At 36.7% G+C, this 24,810-nt stretch overlaps 1 protein-coding gene across 1 annotated transcript in view; it reads left to right on the top strand.

The window, feature by feature from the left end:
* The first annotated feature begins 1,236 nt into the window (after positions 1-1,236).
* Positions 1,237-24,810, top strand: part of arid3a (AT-rich interactive domain 3A) — a 41,527-nt gene continuing 17,953 nt past the window's right edge. The window contains exons 1-3 of the mRNA XM_077202686.1: positions 1,237-1,588; positions 19,386-19,881; positions 20,897-21,179. Coding sequence (XP_077058801.1) covers positions 19,574-19,881; positions 20,897-21,179 — 591 coding nt within the window. The 5' untranslated portion in view covers positions 1,237-1,588; positions 19,386-19,573. The remainder of the gene's footprint in view (positions 1,589-19,385; positions 19,882-20,896; positions 21,180-24,810) is intronic.

Here is a 24,810-nt window from a genome sequence, read left to right on the forward strand (position 1 = left end):
TCATGATTTGAGTTCTCGAGCCACCAGGCACTGTTTTGTGCAAATGAGCGGCCAGATCGCATTAAGGCTTTTCTGTTAGAACGTGTCGTGTTAGCGACAGTTAAAAACTAATGAACGTTGCGACGGAAGTGAATCAATCAAAACTAACTTAAGCTAGACAATAACTTTATTCTAGAGCTGCTGTAAAGCCAAAACAATCTCTGTTACTTTCATTTCCTTTTATCACTGTAAAGCTGCATTGAATATATTGTTAAAAGCGCTATATAAATGAAGGTGACTTGACTTGAACCATTTCCATTTTTGCAATGAGTTTTGATGAACTGGGCTCACACACACACACACACACACACACACACACACACACACACACACACACACACACACACAGCATATAGTAACATATGCTGTATTCATTATGAACAGTATAACTATTGTTTTTTCATTTTTGTGAAATGTTTTTATTTTATTAAAAAAATGTGCCTGCATGCGATGGTTTGATATCTTGTAAAGCAAGTTACAAAATATGTCTGGGTTGGTTAAGTGTCCGAATATTTTTGGAGGCCACTTTATTGAATAGACTCCAATGTCCAGAAAATGCAATACTCGTTCTGGCAAGTAGGTGGAGACAATATACTGTGCAAAAGTTCCTGCACTTTAATCTGAGTTTGCGTGCATATCAGTTCTCAGAAATGGCATGTAGCCTACTTGAAACACATGACATTTCTATCAGTTGATCAGATCATTTCAGATAATAGGCCTACCCTAAATTAAATATACATGTGTATTTTATCTGACTTATGTCTTTGGTGCATTTTTAAGCTGATTATTACACATAAGAAAGATGGAGTGTTTATGAATACTAATGCGTAAATGTTCATTATGCTTTCCATTCGATCATAATAGTATTTTGGTCTTGGCAACCGTGTTGTTTATCAAGGATTATCGCGGATACAGAGTTGGCTATATGTTTGCATGAGAACTCCAGCAGCAGATAGCTATACATTATTGGTGCCTGCGATAAAAGGGAAGGGCCCCTGGCAGGGAACGTCGCCAAATGTTTAGATATCACCATATAGCGTACATATATGTGTATATACATACACACCTCACACAGAGGACGACGGACGGGGGTTTAAAGGGTCTGCTTTTCTATGTGGGTTTCGGACATCAACACAAATATATCACCAGGCCCAAACACAAATCTTTGGCGCAAAGGTCATTTAGTGTTGAGTATTTGTAGATGTTTCCTATAGAGTGGGGGAAGGCAGCCCCATTGATTCAGAGGTTTGGAATTTGCATCTGATTGCTGTTTGTCAACCAATGGTTTGACTCTCCGACCGCGGGGCACCGCCTCAGATTAGACGCACATATTGTGTTACTGCCAAATTAACCTCTATATCGAAATCAAACGAGGAAGAGAGAGATGATTTAAAAAGGGCACAGTCCATATTGTTTCTATGCGCTCTCGTGTGTTCGTGACTGTGATTAAATATTGACTAAGAGAGCGTCGCGAGCGTGTCGTTTTTACGGGCAAATCAGGATTGTTCCTTCCGCTTCCCAAGAAAAAAACTAAACGGAAGTTTAACTGGTAAGTGAAGTGTCTTTTTTCCTCTCATCACACATCCACATTTTCCTGTCTGTGTTGGCTATATGGGAAATACAGTTCCTCTCTGGCATGTAATCACACTTAAGAACGTTGAATGAGTTTTATTTTCTGTCTTTTGTTGTTTAAAGCTCATCTGATGATGTGTTTGTTTGGTAGTAATGAGAGTAGGCTAGAGTTGGTTATAGTGTATGTAACTGCCATCAGAATAAACACACGAAACAAACACCGTAACTGACTACAGTAACTGCCACCAGACAAGACACGAGATTTATACATGCAAATGAGTGTAAATATCCGCATTTGTATGTATTTATTTACTATTTCTTACTATTTATAACTTCTTGGATGCAGTTTTGATTAGGAAATTAATGGTTTAAAATATTTTTTTTTATCTGAGTCGATTATCTCATCTTTTGGATGTGGAAATAGTATATTGATTCTTTTTAATTAAAATGTGTCTTTAAAGGCAAAACAAATAGTTGTATAAACAGAATTGGTTCATATGCTCTGAACAATATTATACAAGACAAACATTAATTGTATATTGTTAATTCTTAAGTGCCTGATAATTGAATCTATTATTCTTTGTTTTTATTTCTGCTTTAATGTTGACACACAATAATACATAAAATCATTAGACTAGTAATTAGAAACCGTAAGATTTGTTGTGAATTATTTGTTATAAGTAATAACAATGATTAATATTAATCCCCTTCTATCCCATTCTAAAGTTGATTTACATTCTAAAAGTGTTTTTTAAGGTTATGTCTAAATGTTAAATATAAAATGTGACCCTTTGCTCACTTCAAAATTATGTCTTTAAGGTTGAATAATAATGCAATAACAATGAATGACAAAAGGAAATGCTAGAGCACACTGTAGTGCAATAGTTGGCTGCTGTTTTTAGAAACCCATCAACTTGAGTCATTTATCAATAGAACTGATAGTAAATAATTTACATCAGAAAATGTGTCTGTAATATATAAAGAATATTGAACCCGTTATTGTTCATCTCTTACTGATTTATGAAATATAATGTATATTGGATCATATATAACCTACTTAGGCTATATATGTTCACTTTTTATAATATGGGTGAGATATGACTTGTATCTGAATTGTGCATTATCTCAGTATGCAATTATGGATTTAGGTCTCTCATGTTTTTTTTGTTTTGTTTGTTTGTTTATTGCATAAATGCCTCTCAAAGCTCTAGATCCCCAAAGATATATTACTCCCGAGAGTAAACCAAACCTTTTTTAATAGTCTTGTTGGAAATGTGGCTTAAGACTGATTTGATTTCTTTCTGTCCATTTCTAATAAGCTCTTTAAATCTGCACAGAGCAGATTTCTTCAGCCTTAACTAGATTTCTGTTCCACAAACAGAAAAGCCCATTTGCGTGTGTAGACTACATGTGGTAGTTAAACTCTACACGCACTAGTGCACAGTTAGAATATTTTTTCAGCTGAAAAAGATATTTGTTTTATCCACTTATACTAATCTTGATATAGGTGATTAGAGGGAATATATTTTATCGAAGTCAATAGTCATTTGTAAAAATGAACTCATCAATGCACAATGTTTACATTTATCAATTTCTATAATTAATCTTGGACAAGACAAGAGTTCCTTGTACATCAGTACACTAGTTGACTCCAATGAAACCACAGAATTTGATTCTGGACTGATAAATGAGAAGTGTGTGTTGGATTTTTGCCAATATTTGGGCACTCAAAAGTGCAACAGAAGTGAAAGTGCATGTTACAGTCAGTTGTTTGTATGTCGTTTGTGGCATTGCATTTCAATCTTTGGACAAATTGGAAAACCTTTCATTATGAAAAGGGGTTATTTTTATCTCTTACACTGTTATACATGTTATAATATATTATTCCTGTTCCTTTGGAATAACTAATACTGTTTGTATGCTTGCGGGTGCTTTTAGGCACTATTAAAAATCTCATGTATTGGTTTGAGAAAGAGGATTAGTTTTAATGACGTGTTCAGTGATATATACTCGCTGAGGCTATAGAGATGGTATTGTCTCAAACTTGTTCACAGGAAGTGATGTTCACAATGAAGATGAATGTCTCGTGCATTTCTAATAATGTGGTTCAGTTTTTGCTGTGCCAGCCAGACGACGTGATTCTACATTAGCAAACGTAACCCATCCTGTGGCTACATTAGAGACAGTTGCAATAGCGTAAAGAGTCTATTTGTCTGCATATTTGCATGACACACATAAGGGTATATTTTATAAAGATGACAGTAAAACAAACAGAAGGGACTGCACCAGGAGAGGAACTTGTTAGTCGTTTGGCTCCGTTTCGCACGAAATGTTGAAAATTTCATGATGCATTTCAAATTTTTTTTATAATTCCTTATCAGACCTTTCTTCAGTGTTACGTTTATATGCAAATACAACAAATACTAAATCTTATCAGTCACTATTTTGTGCACTGCATATATTCTATGTATCCCGGGGTGTTGGTTACCTACATATGTGATGTTTTGTCAATCCGGTTTAGTAAGTCCTTTGGTTGTTTGTATGTGAAATGATTGGGTGTGGGGTTTGAACTGATAAGATGAGGTACACACAGGAATGAGGCCCTGCATCCTGTCACACTTGTGATCACAATGAAGCAACCGTATCAGCCATCATCTTATATGCAGGTTTTTAGGTTGGCAAACTCTGCTGTGAGCTGACCAAACTGGTTTCAGCTTAGCGTGTTACTAGGTAGTGTTGAGAGGGATCAGATGTCTAGTGTCGGAGCTCAAGGAAGGAACAGCTCTGTTTTTAGATTAATCCATATGTGTGTCTCGGTGTGGCCATTTTAGCACAGGGCTGTTGGGCAACACTTTACACAAGTGAAACAGAAAGCAGCATCGAAACAAAAATGCTATACAAACAAACAATGAGGTAAGAAAACAAGTTGGCGTTATATGCGTCACATGCTTTGTGTGCTACAAATCCTCCTTTTTGGAACTTTGTGTGCTGCATTCATAGACACACACTGCCTTAAAGGGATAGTTCACCCGAAAATGAAAATTCTGTCAGTATTTACTCGCCCTCATGTTGTTCCAACCCCGTAAGACCTTCGTTCATCTTCGGAACACGAATTAAGATATTTTTGATTGAATCTGAGAGTTGGATCACTCCTCCATACTAGTCCATAGGCTTCAAAAGTATTGAAACTTGCCGGCCTCAAAGTTATTAAAGACATCGTTAAAATAGTCCAAGTGACTACAGTGGCTCAATCTTCAGTTTATCAAGCGACAAGAATACTTTTGTGCGCAATAAAACAAAAATAATGACTTTATTTCAAATATTCATTTCCTTCTCTGTGGGCCTCTAGTCAGTTAACTTAGTGTAATAGCGTAGAGCTACGTCACACGTAGGCTCACTATTGGCCGACGCTGGTCATGTGTGTGATGCGTGTGACGTACAACAACAGAAGCTTACGCTTTTACACTAGTGAACTGACTCGAGGCCCACAGAGAAGGAAATGAATGGTTGAAATAAAGTCGTTATTTTAGTTTTTTTGCGCACAAAAAGTATTCTCGTCATTTGATAAACTGAAGATTGAGCCACTGTAGTCACTTGGACTATTTTAACGATGTCTTTAATAACTTTTCGGGGCCTGCAAGTTCAATCCCTTAGAAGCCTATGGAGGAGTGATCCAGCTCTCAGATTTCATCAAAAATATCTTAATTCGTGTTCCGAAGATGAACGAAGGTCTTACGGGGTTGGAACAACATGAGGGTGAGTAATTACTGACAGAATTTTCATTTTTGGGTGAACTATCCCTTTAAATCTATTAGATGTGCCTATTAACTGCCTATGAAAAGACAAGAGTTCATTGCTTTTGAATACCATTCTGAGTGTTGGGAGGAGGTTGTGTGGACTCAGTTGAGTGGCTTGGCTCGGGTTCAACTGTGCCTTTGCCAAAAGCCACATATTACAACGTTTCTGTGGTGCACTGCTGTTCACCTCAAGCACCTGCCAAAAAAGTGATGATTTCACTGTTTGGGAGTGTGCCATAAGGGAATCCCAGCCAGCTGATCTTCGGTTTTCTTTCTGCAGAGAAACTCGGGAGCAATGTTTGGAGAGACGGTCTGTATCTGTAACAGAAACTGCATCCTTCGAACCTGTGGCCCGCATCATTTTTGGCCATTGTCAAATTTGGTTAACAAACAATTCTACTGTATTAAGTTAGCCATCATAGTTGCACGCAAACAAAATCAACAGACTTGATTTGCTGAATTACAGCATTAATAATTCTGACTCTTTTGTCATTAACTGAAAAGACTAGATTTTTTAGGTTATAATACAAAGCAAAACACATACCCTCTCCTCACATAGTACTTACGTGAAACAACCAACTGACTCGCTCTGCCAGTTTATTTCCATCAGGTCTTTGCAGGCAGAAACTTTACAGGCTAATACTGATGGAAAATTGGCAGTTCTAACCTACCCCCACTTCCTCCTGAATACTAAATCATGAACATGCAAATGCATGTTTGCTAGTAAAAGTTGAAATTTGGCAGTATTGTCTACAAAGCTGTCTTTCTCTCTGAGCTCTGTTATTGATTTGGGGGGGAGGGGGGGTCATAAAGAGTTAAAGAACAACAACCACATTCACATGAAGATTCTAGAATGCAAAGATGACAATTTACCAAAATGCAGCTATAGACCCGAGCAATGTTATTGTACGGTGATTTCAGTCACAGCTTGCAAAAGAATGATAGTAATATAATGAGATGCACTTTAATGATAGATTTGTTTTTTATTTTAATCTAATAATGTAAAAAAAAAAGAATGATCTTACAGATAGCATTTTTTACTTTAATATATATATATTATAAAATATAAAAATTTAATTGTTTTAAATAAATGACCTTTATAAATTTATTTATACAATAGTGCATTATAACAAAAAAATCCTTTGGAGAAATGTGTGTCTGTACCATCTCTTCTAATTAAATGTTATACTTTTTATATGTTTTTACACTTGGAGCTCCTACATACTCAAATTGACATAAATTGTAATATAACATTATTGTTCCTAAAAGCCTAGCCATATTCGTAATATTCTTTTTCATACTTTTCCATAAACCTATTTTATCCGTCCACTAACTATAAAATGTATGGAACACATTCATTCCAATGTGGTAGCTAGTTTTGTCACACAATACCAAAATTTCAGTAGTCTGACTCTGAAGTACTAATTCATGGTTCTCTGCACCAACTTCGGTACCATAGCCAAGAATATTGTAACACTTTTTTATTTTAATTATTTTTTTATTAATTTATATTTTATTGATCCAATACCAAAAATTCTGAGTATCGACCAATACCGATCCGATAACAGCAGTTTTTTTTTTAAATCAAGTAGAATTCTATAACTCTGTGTTGAACTGATAATCACTCTTTTGTGTGTTAAACACAATACTTAATACAGACAACTTCATTATAAAGAAAAACAACAAATCAAAAAAATATATGATCATAATCTGACAAAAATTCTATAAACTAGATTAGTGGGTAATTCAGCAGGTATATTTAGTCTAGATAAATCACGAGTGCACAATAATTGTATAAAATCTGAACATTTAGTGATAAAAACATTATTTAGTGGGGAACAAATAGGAGACAATAAGTGTAGCACTAAATCTGGTAAAACGTTACACATTGCTGTTTGTATTGTTGTAAAACACATTCATGAAAAACAAAGAGAACAAAAATCAAAGAGATAATTTTTTTTAATATATATATATATAGTCTGCTTTAAAATGAAGATTTTTTTTAAAATGTATAGCATAGCTGTTCAATGAGGCAGGAACATATGATAGATAGGCTATTAATAATCTTTCATTTCACAAAAGTATTATGATATGATTATGAAAGACTCCAAAACAGTGTGGCACAAAGCGCTTATGCGCAGAATGATGCGCTTGAAGCAACACTGAGTCACAGCGCGCAGCTCTTCGAGTCCGCATTGAAAAGTTCAAAGTAGGGATGGGCGATACCACTTATTTTGTTTTCGATATGATACCGATACTTTCAAGGCCAGTATCGTCAATACCGATACCAATACGATACCTCTTAACTGAACTTTAAAATTGGAAAATTTCTTAAATTATTGAATTACTAAGATTAAAATGGGTAATGATACCCACTAAACATTATATTTGAAAGGCATTTTAACATTCAATATGCCTTAATTAGAATTTATTAGATTCTATTTTTATTTACACATGGTTAAAATGTTTACTTGTAGTGGTAACCATGGAAATCTGCAAAATATTATAGGCCTATTTGAACTATGGTCACTGTAATGTTCATTTTCATAAGGGACTGCCAGTGACAGGCTGTTGCACCAATAAAATGTAACCTTTTTATTCTGACAGTGTATGATTTATATTAAAATTAGTTACAGAATAGAACATCAGTATGAACTTTTAACATTACATTTAAAACCATTTAATAGCACAAATTTGCACAATGATACAATTTGTTTATTGTGAAATAGCTCAAACATATATTTTTCTGTCTTCTGTTAAGCATTGTTTGAATCACTGATCTATCTAATGACAATATATAGATTAGTGGTTTGAATGCATTGTTGGCAGTGTGTAAACGCTCTCTGTGATAGATTGGTTCTGACTTGCAGCATTTGCGTGTTCAGTTCAAGCGTGCCGCACAAGCCCTGAAAAGTGAAGCCAAAGCGTCTCACACCGACATAATTGTTTGTTCTGCAGCAGAGGCGCATATGCTTACGATTAATTCAGCGAGAGTGAGGGCGGGGCGGGACAAGAGCGGGACGTTGATTTCGCGGCTTTACTTCCTGCTCACTACTGCGCATGTCTGGTCCCGAAATCGCAACTGCGCAGACTCAAGTCCCAAGATGTCAGCGCCATATCGGGACAATGGCGGCTTCACTTCTCGCCAATGGAAGAGAAAGAAGGGGCGTTGTCCGTCTTTTTTTACAGTCTATGGTTCAGATGAGCAGGGAAGTGGCTCTACTACACAATTATTCACTAACATAGGTTATTCATCCAATTCAATGCATATTGTACACATTAGATTTCTTGACAAATAAACAAAATCACTGGTAAAAAAAACTGTAGTATCAATATTTTTATTTGAGTATCAATACTTTCGATTCTCGACGTCAGTATCGATATATCGATACTTCGCATCGATCCGCCCATCACTAGTTCAAAGCACAAAGGAAAGACATATCGCTGCATAGTGTATTATACAGTATCTATCTATGCAATAGTTTATTCAGCCTTTTCTTTTAACAGTTTTAAATTTCAGTTACTGTGCGTGTGAAGAACAATTATAATGCTCTCCAGTGTTGTGATCGAACAGACACGCGGTAGAAAGGAACATGATTAAGGTACAGCAAAAGTCCAGCAATGTAGTCATTTTATGCAAAAACATAGAACTTTATCTACAGATCAAGTATAATAATAGTAACATTGAATCATCTTGGAGAGAGTTTCTTCGTTGAATGTTGTATGAACGTAACACGCTGTTTGAATGCTGAATGGAGATTGACTGACAGCCGCAGCTGGTGGAAGAGTCTACGTGAACTTGAATTTAATTACTTAAATATTCATTTCTATCTCGCATTATACTATAGAATGGCTTCAGAACACTTATAATATAGTGCACGAAAAGTTTATGGTGCTTTATAATGCTTTTGTGGGGCTTAACAATAACACAATAGTATACGCACAATATCGGATTTGGTTCGGCCTCGTCTGATACCGATCCGGCCAAGAATGGCAGTATCGGAGCCGATACCGATACTGAGTATCGGATCGGTGCATCCCTAATTTTTTTTGTCCTGTCCGTCACTATGGTTATCATGATCACAATATTAAACATTGCAATTTTTAGGTTCAGTCCCGTATTAATGCGGCTGCCACTTCCGAAACTTTACAGTGTATTCTTGGCGTTATTAGGCCGATTTTTTTTGAAGGCTTTAGCCCCCTAAACTTCCACCCAGCCCCCCTAAAAATGTGCTATTAACTCCTTAAAGGTGCAGTGTGTGATTTTTAGCGACATCTAGCGGTTCGGCTGCGAGTTGCAGTAAGGGCTCAGCCCACTGCTCACCCCTCCCTTTCGAAGAAGCTACGGTGCCTGAAACTGGACAAACATATCGTCGTCTGAGACAGCAGAGAATAGCCTAGCCAGAGTAAGCCAAGAGTGTGTAACATTGTCACTTTTTCTGTACCACAGTCCATTATAAACCACACAAAATAAAGTTATTTATTTTAAAGGATAAAGTTTACAAAGCCATAGTCAGGTGAGGATCAAGGGTCTTAATATATAATATAATAATAGTAATCAGCTGATTGTCTCACAAACTTAACCAGCACATTTCCCTCCACATAGCAAACCCATAATACAGTGAGGGAGAAGAACCACATGAAACTATGCAACTATATATTTTTTCCTAACAGGGTAGTAAAAGTTTAGCTGGCTCAATATGAGCTGTTACGGTGGCTGAGCTGGTTAAGGCGTAAAGCCTTGTTTAAACTCGACGCGTCCGCATGAGCCCAAAGGTGCGCGCGGCAAAAATGGCATGATTGTAACAGCGCGCGTGCCTCCGGATCCCCTAGACACCATTTACTACACACAATAGGCTTTTTTTCTCTGATTTTGAAAACTCTTCGCGATCGACTTAAAATGCTTCCAAGATCGACTTGTCGACCGCGATCGACGGGTTGGTGATTCCTGTAACGTTACTGTGTTATGGTCAATGACAAGAGTACTAATCAGCTGTCTCACGAACGTAACCAGCACATTTATCCCCACATAGCAAAGCCATAACACAGCGAGGGAGATGAATTAAGTTACAGTCCAACTACATATTTTAACTACATAAACAATCCAACTACATATTTTACACCACTGACAAGGGAAAAGTCACTACTCACGGTGTTAATGGCTAGCTTCTAGCTTTCTGCTGCTTCTCTTTCAAGGTAGTGATGAAACGCGTTCTGTAGCGCAGTTTGTTCGCGTTCGGCTACGGTAGAAACATGACGTCACAATATGTCAACCTTCATAGAAGGGGGTAGGGATGGGAATTGATAAGAATTTAACGATTCCGATTCCATTATCGATTCTCTTATCGATTCTCATTGGGTGAGGGAATAAGTACAAATTTGTTTATTTGTATTAACTTATTGAACTTATAACTTAACTTATTTGTTTGTTAATTATTATTAACTCGCTGACACAGCACACAGTAGGCTATTAGGGGTGTGAACCTACACTGGTCTCACGGTTCGGTTTGATTACGATTATCATGTCATCGATTCAGTTCAATTTGATATCTCGATGCATTACATGCACTGCATCCTCAATTTTCAATTATACTTCAAAAGTGATGTGTGCTGCGTGTGCGTGTTCGCCTGTTCGTGAAGTCGCAGTGACAGAAACAGTGACATTCCAGTTTAAGTGTCATGGGACTAAAGTCTGTTCATGCTGTGTGTGTGTGTGGCCAAATGTTTCTGCATATTGGAGGTAGTTCCTCCCCTTTGACGAAATGGAAATTTTTCAAGTGTTGCAAGTGACCGTATTGTTATGAGGCGCCGTCATACTCTCATTGAGTATTTGCGCAAGTTTGAGTTTGTGTGTGTGCTCGCGTCTCATACGAGTATGTGCGTGGAGAGTTTGTGTGTGTTATGAGTATGTGCCTGGAGACTTCCGCGCATCTCGTGTGTGTAGAGTTTGCGTGTATGTGCGTGAGCGACTTTAGGTGTGTCGTTGTGCATTTCATATGTATTTGTTTGAGCATTCAGCAGTGTAGGCCTACATGTATGTTTGACTAGTATACGTGTATGCAAGTGTTTCATATATGTGTGCGTGAAAGAAGTTTGATTTAAGCCCTAGAAGGCGCCTCATATTGTCGTATTTTCGCGTAAAATATCACCAAACTTTAGAGCGCTTCTGCCTCGATGCCATTTTTGCTGCGTTCTGAACCAAAACAAGGCAGCGCGTGTGTGACGTCATGACAGATTTGCAACGAGCGGAACCAATAAGCGGAATCGTTAAGCAGGCATACTAACGGTTCCAAGGAATTGGTTCACTGGGCACCGGTTCTGAAGAAGAACCGGTTCTCGATTCCCATCCCTAGAAGGGGGTGCCCGTGGTTATGTAGATATAAATGTCTCAATAAACCGTAATGTTTTTATTACCTTAGAATAAGTAAGTTCTTTATACACCACTGAAAACATAGTTATGGATGTCATATTGCATTTCTGTTAATAGATACTCAATTTTTACACATTGCACCTTTAATATGTACACTAATCTGTGATTGCCTTGGCAGAATGGTGGCAGAGGTTCAGCTCTTCCCTGTATTTTAGTCTGCATTATATATCATGTTCTGCAACGCCAGAGTCAAAGCAGAGGACAACGTGTGCATTAAATGATATATTATGATATCTGTGTAGTTCTTTGTCACAAATGCAGTTTACGTAATATGGTGCAGGAGCATTTCAAGACCGTTTCCCATCCAGTGTAAAATCTGGGATTTTTTTTTAAAGAAATTCCTTTCATTTAAATGGTTTGAATGGTTTTCCTTTTCATTTAAAAAGACTTTGTGACTTTTCCTACTCTAGTTATACTTAATTCTTTTAAATAAAATGGCTAAAATTTGTTATAATATTCACTTTATAATCAATCCAAAAGCAAAACAAAAAGAACTATAAAAGGGAGTGGAAATGACAAATGAGCTAATGAGTGGTCCTCTGCAGCCATCTACTGGTTATAGTGGTAATTTCCATGTCATGTCTGGACTTGATCCGTTGTGAAGCAAGTATGCCCGAACCAAAGCTGTTTGGACCAATCAAATTGTCTGGACGGGCTTTATACGATGATGGACAGATGATCAACAGTAACGTAATCATCCACATCACCAAAGAGCGCTTCGGTTGAACTCGTTTACAACAAAGAATGGCTGCTGCTGGAAAATTTAGACGTGTAGATTCAGCCATCGCTTCTGTTATAGAAGATGTAGACATCAAATTAATTTTAAAAGAGGAACAGAGAACCGCGATCAAGGCATTTGTCGATCGGAAAGATGTTTTTGCCGTCCTTCCTATGGGATTCAGCAAAAGTTTAATTTATCAGCTGGCCCGATGGTCGCTAAGAAGATGGGGCGCAATGAAAACACTGTAGTCATTGTTTCCCTGTACACTCCGTGTATCCGTAAATTCTTTTTACAACACATGCAAATATAGTTTACACATCTTCTTCCAGTGCAGTTGAGTTATGTTGACAACTATGTGTCGCGCAACATACATCATTTACTCCATTGCTCTGATTGGTTGTAGGTCTATCCAATTGAGTGCAGAGGCATTTTCTTTCCTGGTTCGGTTGAAACACGCCCCATAATCACAGCCCAATGGACCAGTATCAGACACACATTCTGACTAGAATCTGAGTATGACAATGTCAGGCTACCAGATGACAGAAATCCTCCACTAAATTATGGCACATTTATCTCCATGAATGAAAATGATAAATGTAGATTTAAAGTCAATTTTACTGCACAAATGTAGAGTTAAGAAATAATATTTAAAATATTACGTAGGAAAAAAAAAATTTTTTTACCCACATATTGTTAATCTATACAATTACAGTAATATAAAGTTTGTTTATATTCTTAATGAATATTAGTTGTGTATTTAAAATGATTAGAATTTAATTCAATATTCAGAGATGTACTTGATAGGTACCTACTATATTGCTCACGGCTTGCCTACCCTAGTATACAAACAATATATTATATTTTTTAATCATACCCGAATTGCCCCTGCTTAGCAGCATGAAAAACTTTTATTCAAATTATAAATGTGTTGTGCAGAAAGTAAGCAAAGCTAGAGAAAGCTGGAAAAAGACTGCTCCCTTGATAATCAACGAAGCTGATGTCTCTTCAGTTCAGCCGTAGGTACGCAAGCTCACAGACTTGAGTGAAAACTCCTGTTATAATAAAAAAAAACTGCCTATAATTCATCTATTTGCATGGTGTTCAGTCTTTGTTGGTTATAAGGAAACGATTTGCGAGCTTGCAAAGCTAAGATTATGTTTTTACCGGTACTTTTGACAACACTATTGGTAATGAATTGCTGTATTGAAACAACATTTTCATAGTTATTTTCTAGTTGAACTGTAAACAACTGCGAAACCTATCAGAAATGCAAACCATTTCCTTCAGTTTTTTATAATAAAAAAAAATTCTCGAGCATGGCACGAGGAATGTCTAGGTCATTAAGTTTGATTCCCAGAGAAAGCTAGAACTGAGAAAATATGTACCTTGAATGCAATACAGGTTTCGTTGGATAAAATTGTCTGCCAAATGTACAAATATTCCACATGGGTTGTTTGAGGTCTTAAAAGTAGCTTCCATAATTTAGTTTTTTAGCATGTCACACCTCAGGAGAGGTATTTCATGTTAACTGCTTGTGTGCTGTTTTGGAGAATAAAAAATAAATAAATTATCAACCTTTATTGTTTTAGATTTTTTAATATCTGCTGTCTGATGCATCGAGATAATGAAATTTGATTAAAGGGAGACTAGACACAAAACCGCTCAATTTAAACACTTAATATGTACAAAGTTACACTCAATTCCCTTACAATATTTAAATATTTGCACTCTCCTTTTGGTAGATTTTGAAACTGATGGAAAGATAGTTTTTGACAACAGCCAATGTTGATAATATAGCCAAACATTGGCTAATCAATAGACCGGCCTGGCTTATATATTGTTCTCCTTGTCATGTGATATAAAAATACTTTAAAGAAACTAATAATTTGCTGTTTTTAATCACATCAATGCAGTTTGTTGTAACAAAGTGAAGAAAAATGAGAATTGAGAAGTTTACAGAATATAGTTTTTATCCTCTTTTAAATGTTGTACAAGATACATAATTCTGGCCTTTTGACACACAAACCTAATTTAAGCGAGGAGACTAAGGCAACCTTCTGACAGAAATTCAAAGAAATATCTGTTAAAAATGCTATTATTCCGAGTTTGTTTTCTATAGCTTGATGTTTTAATATGATTTGTCCTACAGATTTGTGAGACTGTAATAGTGAGCCAGGCCTTTTAAACCTGAATGACTGTCGATTCCGGAATAAAGATGCACATTCTGTTTTTCATGGGATCAGTTGTGCTATAGTGTTGCCTTGCTTGAGGTAATGCTCTCAGGAATACCAAATGTGCCCAGTTCACTATGTTTTCTAAATCAGCAGAGTGCATTTGCTATGTGTTTTCCAGACTTCCTCTAGCTGTGTTGAGTGACACACGTTTTCAATTCTTTGTATTTAGCCTACTATATTGTGAAATTGACAAATCGGGTTTCTTGCATCATATCGGCGCCTTTGAGGCTGTAAACTTAAGGTATGTTATGTTGCATCCTGTTCTTGAAGAGAAAAAGGTGTTGAAGTCATTGTTGTTAGACAATATCTGAGTTCATTATTAAACATCATGACAATTTATTGCTTTTGAATCACATAATTTTAGCCCATTATATTCACTTATATTTGCTTGTTTTTTTTTTTTACCAATACTTTTTAGGAGTACTAGTGCTTTGGTACCTAACATTTCCTTATTTTATTTAGGGAAAAAATTAGTTCTCCTCTTCGATTTTCTGTTGTCAGAACAGAACAACTGTGTCAAGTCTTCTCAATGGCACAATATCCTCAAGAATGCAGGGCCAAGAATGTGAAATCATGTGCACTTCTGTTCTCTAACTGTTCTGAGGAAGGAAATCTCATGTATATGGAGGCCCACGCTTTCGCCCTCAGATTTGCCCACAGCCCTTACACACACCATCGTCATGGGAACCGCTGAAGAGATGGTAACGAGGTTACACGATTGGCTCACCTTCCCTGAAACATTGAAAATACCATTTCAAGAGAATTCAAACCGATGCCTGAGGTTCAACCCCAGGATCTCTTGCTGTAATTTTATGTAAAGAGTTTTTCCATTGCCCAACAAAAGCTATGGCAATGGTGTTGGTAGATTTTGGAACCAGTACAGGTTATCAGCCAAAATGAGCTATTGTCACCTGAGTTTATATAGGTGCTGGTCATATAATTAGAATATCATCAAAAAGTTGATTTATTTTAGTAATTCCATTCAAAAGTGGAATTTGGATATTACACACAGACTGATATATTTCAAGTGTTCATTCCTTTTAATTTTGATGATTATAACTGACAACTAATGAAAACCCCAAAATCAGTATCTCAGAAAATTAGAATATTGTGAAAAGGTTGAAGACACCTGGTGCCACACTCTTATCAGCTAATTAACTCAAAACACCTCCAAAGGCCTTTAAATGGTCTCTCATACTAGTTCTGTAGGCTACACAATCATGAAGACTGCTGACTTGACAGCTGTCCAAAAGACGACCATTGACATCTTGCACAAGGAGGGCAAGACACAAAAGGTCATTGCTAAAGAGGCTGGCTGTTCACAGAGCTCTGTGTCCAAGCACATTAATAGAGAGGTGAGGGGAAGGAAAAGATGTGGTAGAAAAAAGTGTACAAGCAATAGGGATAACCGCAACCCTGGAGTTGAGAGGCACAGAATCCACGTTGCTTGAAGTCCAGTGTAAAGTTTCCAGGGTCCATGGTTTAAGGTTTAAGGACCATGGTATCCCTGTTCTTAATTGGCCAGCAAACTCGCCTGACCTTAACCCTATAAAAAATCTATGGGGTATTGTGAAGAGGAAGATGCGATACGCCAGACCCAACAATGCAGAAGAGCTGAAGCCCACTGTCAGAGCAACCTGGGCTCTCATAACACCTGAGCAGTGCCACAGACTGATCGACTCCATGCCACGCTGCATTGCTGCAGTGATTCAGGCACAAGGAGTCCCAACTAAGTATTGAGTGCTGTACATGTTCATACTTTTCAGTTGGCCAACATTTCTAAAAATCCTTTTTTTGTATTGGTCTTAAGTAATATTCTAATTTTCGGAGATACTGAATTTGGGATTTTCATTAGTTGTCAGTTTTAATCATCACAATTAAATGAAATAAACATTTGAAATATATCAGTCTGTGTGTAATGAAGGAATATGCAGTTTTTTACAAGCGCTATTACAATTTTTTCAATACTTTTAACAAATTTCCTAAACTCTTAACGCACCAACACACCTGCAACACACAATTGGCAAAACGGTTAATTCCATGCTCAAAATCACACATTGTAAACTAAACTCCAACACTAATTTTCAAAATACAATAATACTCTATCAACAATACACTATGTCTACCAAAATACTGCAAACATGTCTCAAAATCAAATAATTTTTCAAAACACTAACATATGTTCTCGTGCAACAGGAAGATTTAGTCAATCATAGCACACATCTCCGTACACAGTGTTGGTTTCTGTGTTCTGTTTCTTAAAAACCAAATTGATACATGTTCATATTAAACCTAGAAGGTTAGTTTGTTAAAATTGTAAAGTATTTGGTTATTGGTTAAGTAACATCAAAGTACAAGGAAATTAATTTCAGAGGAAAACATAATACTTTGTTTAGAAAGGAAATTGAATCCCTTTCATATTATGAGAAACTTGTAGCTTGACAAGTGGCAGTTTTAATGTGGCTTCTCCAAAACTGATCTGATGTTTCTTAAAATTCTGAGATCTCAATGCTAGAGTAAAGAATGTCACCAGACCAGAACATCTCGGTTTCATTTCCATTACTTTGCAATGCACGTATAGAACAGACTGAGTTAGTCTATGCAGGTATTAGAGATATTAAAGTGTTAACCTTTTAAACTCATTTGTATTTATCTGTTTGAAGAACTTTTTACTCAGTTACATGCCTAAAAGAAAAACCAATAATCATTATTCTCTGTCCATCTTCATCATGACTGCTCTATTTCTTACTCATGGCTGACTAGAATATGATATTGTATTGAATGTATGGTGTAAATGCATGGATTTCAGACCCCTATGGTGAATTTGGATGTTGGCCAACTTGACACTCATTATCAGTGTGGAATTAGACCCTTAGTGCTGCCTTTATCTCCACTATGTTTGCTCAGACTTCACAATCTCCAGCGCCCAGCATCCATTTCTGTGGGTTAACCCATAAACTCCCAGAGACCTTCAAAATCCTGTCCATCTGAATCCTCTACTCTTTCCTCAATTTTTTTAGGGTACTCTGTTCCGTGCCTGATTCAGTTTTTCTTAATCATTAAAATAAGTTCAAGGAATAGTTCACCCAATATAAAAACTGTTATCAATCACTCACCAATCCAAACTCCATTTAGACTTTCATTCATTTCATTCATTCACAAACACAAATCGAGAAATTTTAATGAAACCTTCAAGACCAGCGATTTCTGTCCCTCCATTGAAAGTACAAGTTCATAAATTCATAATAAAACATTTTTTTTTTAACCAATTAAGCGGATTAACTCAATGTAGAGACAATTTATATGATAGGCCGAATTAATTTTGGCTTTTATTCACGTATAAACAATGGTCAACGGAAGCTCAATTGTACTTGTTTGACGTACAAGAACAAACTAATTGGTTCTTGCGCAAGCTCAAACCTGCTTGCGTGACCCACAATATGGACAAGACAAAAGAAAAGAGATTTGAGATGTTTTAAGAAACAAAGTTCGAGGGAATATAAAATGAATGGAGTAAACAAAAATGTAGACGCATTTTAAATTTAACATCCAGCATCAAGATGTCATACTCCCCTTTTACACAGAGAGCACCGTAACGTGACAACTCCAGCACTCCCAATATAATCAACGAAGCATCACATGGCATGTTGACACTGTCATGATGATTTTTTATGAAGTGCAGTGAATCGACTAAGGTGTGGTTATGATTGATGACAAATAGTGAAATGCAAATGTGAGGAGAAAGATGATTTCCTTATAGGACAAGATAAATTAGACAGAAAATTATTGTGAATAGGCTGTGTGTTTCATAGTCCCTTCTTGTGTCATGTCCTGTGAGTAAAAGTCTAAAGACTGTATTTCTGATTTACACTTGTTAAACCGTTACACTTGGTAAGTTTATTTGATTTCCACTTCAAATGCTACATGGTCATTTGTATCAGTTCAAAATTCTGATTCAACTATTTGTTTTTGTGTAATCACTCAAAATTCACTGAAATGAGAGTGCAGTTTTCATGTAAAAAGTTTTAAATATTTCTCTTGATTACTATTAATGTTAGTGATTTTTTTTTTTGTTGCATTTATAGTCTTAATTTGTAAAAAAAAAAAAAAAAAAAACGAGTGTATTTTTTACGTATTTTTATTCTTACACTACAGGAATCATTTACACATTCTCATTGTTTAAATATTACTTTTATTCTTCAGTGGAACACAGAAGTTGTTTATTTTTTTTAATCTTCAGTAAATGAGGAATGTGGATTCAAAAAGGACTATAGACCTCAAATTGCACTATATTTTAACTCTGCGAGGAACAGTCTGACATTTACATCATTTATGCATATATCATGTCATTACTTCTTACTACTTGTATGGATATCAAAAATTCTAGTGTATAAAGATTAGCTGATGTGTGGCTTCCGAAGTCTTTGAATATGCTGCATTGTGCGTTGTTCCACTTATCAAATGAATAAATAAAAAATGTGCAGTGTTGTTTTTCCCAGAGCAGAGACATAAATATTGTTAGATATAAAAAATTGTCAAAAGGCTAAAAAAATGTTTTAAGTATATAATTTTTCTGTTGTTTTCTCTCTCAGGTAGGCCCCTGTATGTGGGGATCATCTTCCCCTTAGCTGTCTGCAGGTGTCTGTCGAGTAGAAGACCAACGCTTCCTGTTTTCTGAAGCACTGCCTCTGGATCAAGTTATAAAAAGTGGTCCCACCTGTTTTCGAGTGTGGGGGAAAGTGAAGGGGCAAGAATCCCAGCTTGTCCTGTTTCTCAGGCAATGAAGCTGCAGGCGGTGATGGAGAACCTGCACAGACAGCAGAGAGCCAAACTGCTGATGGAGCAGGCGGGGCAATCACGCAGCCCCGCCCCCATGGGGGAGGAGCTTAAAGCAATCTCTGCCTCTGACACAGAGCAGGCGCAGATGGCGGCGCTAGCAGCGATGCGCGCAGTAGCAGCTGGACTTCAGAGGGCCGACAGCCCCATGTCTGAACACAGCAGTGGAGGAGATGTAGAGGATGAAGAGGATGAAGAGGAAGTGGAGGAGCAATACAAAGATATGATGGGGTCTGAGGAGGAAGAGCAGATGTAAGTGGGCAGTCACATGCAAATTAATGCAAGTGAGTTTTTGGCTGCTGCTTGAGCTGGTTGTTTACATTACATACACTACCAATCAAAAGTTAAATAATAATGTAATGTTGTTTAAGTATTTTATGCTCAACAAGGTTGTATTTATTTGATCAAAATGAAGTAAAAACATTAATATTGTGAATTATTACTTTTTAAAAGAACTATTTTAATGTAATTTATTCCTGTGATGCAAATCTGAATTTTCAGCATAATTACACCAGTCTTCAATGTCACATTATTCCTTCGGAAATCATTCTTATATGCTGCTTTGATGCTCAAGCAACTTTTCTTATTTTTATTAATGCTGAGATGTTTGTGCTGCTTCATAATTGTGGAAACTGATACACTACTATTCAAAAGTTTCGGGTAAGTGGGATTTTTTGTAAAAAGAAAAAAAAAAGAATCAAGAATGACTTCTGAATGATCAGTCGTGTAACACTGAAGACAATGAGTAATGATGATGAAAATTCAGCTTTGCATCACAGGAATAACTTGCATGTGAAAATATATTACATTAAAAAACTGTTATGTTTAAATTGATTTGTTATAATATTTCACAATATTACTGTTTTTACAGTATTTTTAATCAAATAGATGCAGCCTCTGTGAGCATAAGAAGCTTCTTTCAAAAACATAATAACTTTATTCCAAACATTTGCCCCCCCCCCCCCCCCCCCCCACCAAAAAATACAAAAAAACATCACATTTGAGTCAGAAATGTCAAAAACACCAGCTAAAAAGAAATTGGACAAACATCCCTCATATCTTCAGAAAATGTACAAATCTACTTTGCACCTACGCTATATTTAATCTGTGGCTCTCTGTAAATTATTTTCTCACAGAAATTTTGATGTAGTGCATTTGGAGAACATTGAACCCATAGCAATGTTTCATTAAATTAATGAGTTGCCTGAATTTATAACCATCTCTCATGTGTTGCTTCTTTAACATTTCACCATCTAATGTGTTTCAGAAAACAGAAATGGGATGAAGATGACTTTGAGGGCGAGATGGAGGAAGACTATGATGACGATCTCGGTGACGAAGGGCTGCCGTCGGGCCGTGAGGCAGTCACCCCAGGCAGGGGCATCCTCCTCTTACCCCACCGCCATTTACACCCTCACTCCCAGCTGCTAAAGGCTCAGCCTGCTTCTGAAACCGAACCGCGAGCATTGACTCACTCCGCTCATTCGTCCCATGGGCCACTCCATGGGCAGGATCACGCAGACTGGACCTATGAAGAGCAGTTCAGACAGGTGGGTGCTGTGGGTATATTTGACCTGAAACAGGTCTTGCCACAATGATGTTAGCCTCGAGGAAATGCAAACTAAATAAACACTCCTCGCACACCTGGACGGTTGCAGGTGTGTAGGATAAATGTAGTGTAAATAATAGTATTTGTTGCGTTCACTGTCGTAATGTGCAAATATTTATCTGGAATGGAAACATATGTTAGAAACCTGCTTTGAAATACCAATGTTACGGTCTTCTTCAGGTTTTCAAGTTTGTTAAAGTAAAACAGGATATCAAATAAATATTTGCAAGCAACGACGGGGTACAGTCCTTGAGGAAATAACGTGACTAATTTATCCAAAAGACCTCACTGAAGCTGCAAAGTTTTATGCTGAGTGTGAGATTTTGTGATCTTAAGTTATGAAGTCAGAACTCCTGAACTAAGCAATATACAGCCAGAGACATTGAGTAAATCTGACCTTCACGCACCAAAATACTTGCATTTTTAATCATGTTTGTGTGCTTTTTACACAACTAATCACAAACTATATGCGTTCATTACAAGATCGTTACAAGCTACTGATATTCATTCCCTCCAAAAGCCACTTTGTTGAAAGTTATTTTATTACATGCTTTTGTTTTTGCCATTTGTTAAACCTGAACCATGAATCAAATAGTCACATACATTATCTGTCACATAGATTAGCTGTGGTTTAGCCCGTAAGAGCAGGCTGTGGCTTATGATGTCAAATTGTGACCTAAAAATGAAGTAGGTTCAAGACATAATTACTGATTATCTCAGAACATAAAGGCAAACGCTGGATCATGCAGAATCTCACGCATCATATTTGTGGTTTGTCAAAATGAACTTTAAACATTGAAGGACTCGCCATTTAAATGAGTTCCTACAAACAAAAAAAGTTCTGTTACTCTGTGATTTAAGCCAATAAAGAGCCTTCATCCGGAGCAGCTGTCAATGACAATGACTCCTATTAGTCAGCCACATGTCACACACTGCAAGCCATATTCAAAAATGGTCTTGAAACCACTTAATATTGTTTCTAAATCATGCTAAGCCATCCCTGGTATATTTGCGATCAGATTGGAGATATTGTCTTTTATTGAATCATTGTCTCAATTAAAGGGTTAGTTTCGCCCCCCAAAAAAATCTGTCATTAATTACTACATTCATGTCATTCCCAACCCGTAAGACATTCGTTCATCTTGGGGGCACAAATGAAGATCTTTTTATTGAAATCTAAGAGATCTCTGTCCCTCCACTGGCCCGATCAGGTGTCCTCCATCTCTGACAGCCTACGCAACTATCACTTTCAAGCCCCAGAAAGGTAGTAAAGACATCATAAAAATAATCCATGTGACTCCAGTGGTTTAACCTGTGTTATGAAGCAATGCGAGTTTTGTTTGCGAAACCCGCCATAATTTACCACTTTATTTACAAAATAATAATCTCAGACGCGCATTCACACACCAGCGTTGACATGAGGCTGAGTAATCAATGACAGAATTTTCAATTTTGGGTGAACTATCCCTTTAAGTCATAGCCAATCCTTTTTGATCCTGGGCCACTTTGCTTCCTATCCACTGTCCTCTATACCAGTGTTTCCCAAACGGGGTGCCGCGGCACCCTGGGGTGCCTTCTGGCGAGAGCAGGGGTGCTGTGTAAAAACTCCATTAAACATTTTAAAATTGCTAAAATGTGTACAAAAATAATAATAAATGTATCATCAATCTCGCATCGTCGGAAGCGTCTAATAACAACAAATAATGCACACAAATTCATAATAAAAAATGCAAATCATACGTTTTCTGCGTTCGTTGAATTGCGATTTCCGCATGATTTCATTCTCGTGCTTCATTCCCAGCGTCCACACATAAAGCTGCCTCTTTTTCATGGCTTGTTGCGCTTACGGTCAAATACACACGAAACATTGTCACAACGTCCGTCTTGCCGAATATTCACAAACACATCGGTTATGTCCGTGCTGCTGTCAACGGTAACGCGTGCGATTAATGTTTTTCAGTTTAACGCGTTAAAAAATATTTAAACACAATTAACGCAGCATCCGTTTTTTTCTGTCATCCTTTGGCTAGCCTTACATTATATAATCACGTTCTTATTCATGCAAATGCTTTTAAACCATGCAACCGCGAAAAGACAAAAGAGAACGCGCTGTCTGTGAATGTCCTGCTGACACAGGACGACGCGCATCGCGTGCCAGAATCGACTTCTCTTTTGTGCTTGAACGAATAATAACACACAGTTATGCCAAAATGTCCGTTGTTGAGTATCCTCATGAGAGCAGTCTTAAATTAGTTAAAGTCTTAAATTAGAGTTGTGAGAAGATGGGACGCGTGTGAGATAAACAAGTGCAGCAGTGACAACAGAATCAAAGAACAGGTAACAGAGAAAATTACTCACTGCTCTTGACTAAAGAACGCTTGTAGCTTTAATAAGGATTCATCTATATTTCATTTATAATTTATGCAGTGAAGACTAAAGTGTTTGATAACTTCATTCAATTTCTGTGTATTTCCTGACATCAGTAGCAGTATTGGTATCAGTGATACTGGGCTTCATTCATAAAAAAAGATGCCATTAAACAATTATTTAAAATATACTTCTTTATGTTGTTTATACATTAATTTGGAGATTAACTGTGAAATTATTACATTATAAAATATATTAAAAACAAGCTATCTTGTGCAATTATAACAAAGTTAGCCCAATATAAAAACACAAATAGGCCTACACTGAGTGAGCAAACATTTTGGTGAGATTTGCAATGGTAATTGAGCAATGTTTTGCTGAATTATGAATAAAAGCCTTAATTAAATATGTCATCATGTAAAGTGATCTCTGGAGAAGAAATTAATGATTTCCTAGACTTTAAATGGATGGACAAAAAAAATTATAATATTAAAAAATATCTATATGACAGTAGGCCTATATACGGCAGTTATTCCCTGTGGTATTGAAAATCAATACATTTCAAGGTATAGTGTCAAAGTAGTATCGTGACAACACTAGTGTAGGGTGCCACAAATTTTTTAAAATTTTCAAAGGGTGCCTCGACTGAAAAAAGTTTGGGAAACACTGCTCTATACTATCTAATAAAGTAAAAAAAAAAAAAAAAAAATTTCTAAAAAACGCCTTAGAAAAACGAATTTGTCATTTGGATTTGTCACTAAGTTTAATTTGATTATTATTTATTGTGATTTCCTTTCTGGTGACTGTCTTTTAAACAGCTGCCATATATGTTCATGGTTTTATGCCTGATTTATGGCACTGAAAGGCATCATGCAGTAGCTCTATTGTGAATATGTACCATGCCGTAGCAATAATGCTTTCCCATTATGACTGTTTTGTACACTCATCATTTGCTCAAAGTGCTGTGAACGTTTGTACCCGTCTTGAGGGAATTTTTAAACACAGATCTTCGGTTAAGGAGCCGTGCAGTTTTTATTTTTATTTTTTTAAATGCTCATGTTTGATTTGGACATTTTGTCCCCTTCTTGAGAACAAGGTCATGTGATTTGTGTATGCTGGCCATGTGATGTGCTGAGTGAAGCTTTTGCAGGTGTTTACAACTGTTGGTTGGCGGGCAACAGAAATGCTATCTGGGTTTTAGCATT

Source organism: Siphateles boraxobius, unplaced genomic scaffold, assembly GCF_051911475.1.
Source record: "Siphateles boraxobius isolate OS27281-9 unplaced genomic scaffold, OSU_SipBor_1 5, whole genome shotgun sequence".
NCBI lineage: Eukaryota > Metazoa > Chordata > Actinopteri > Cypriniformes > Leuciscidae > Siphateles > Siphateles boraxobius.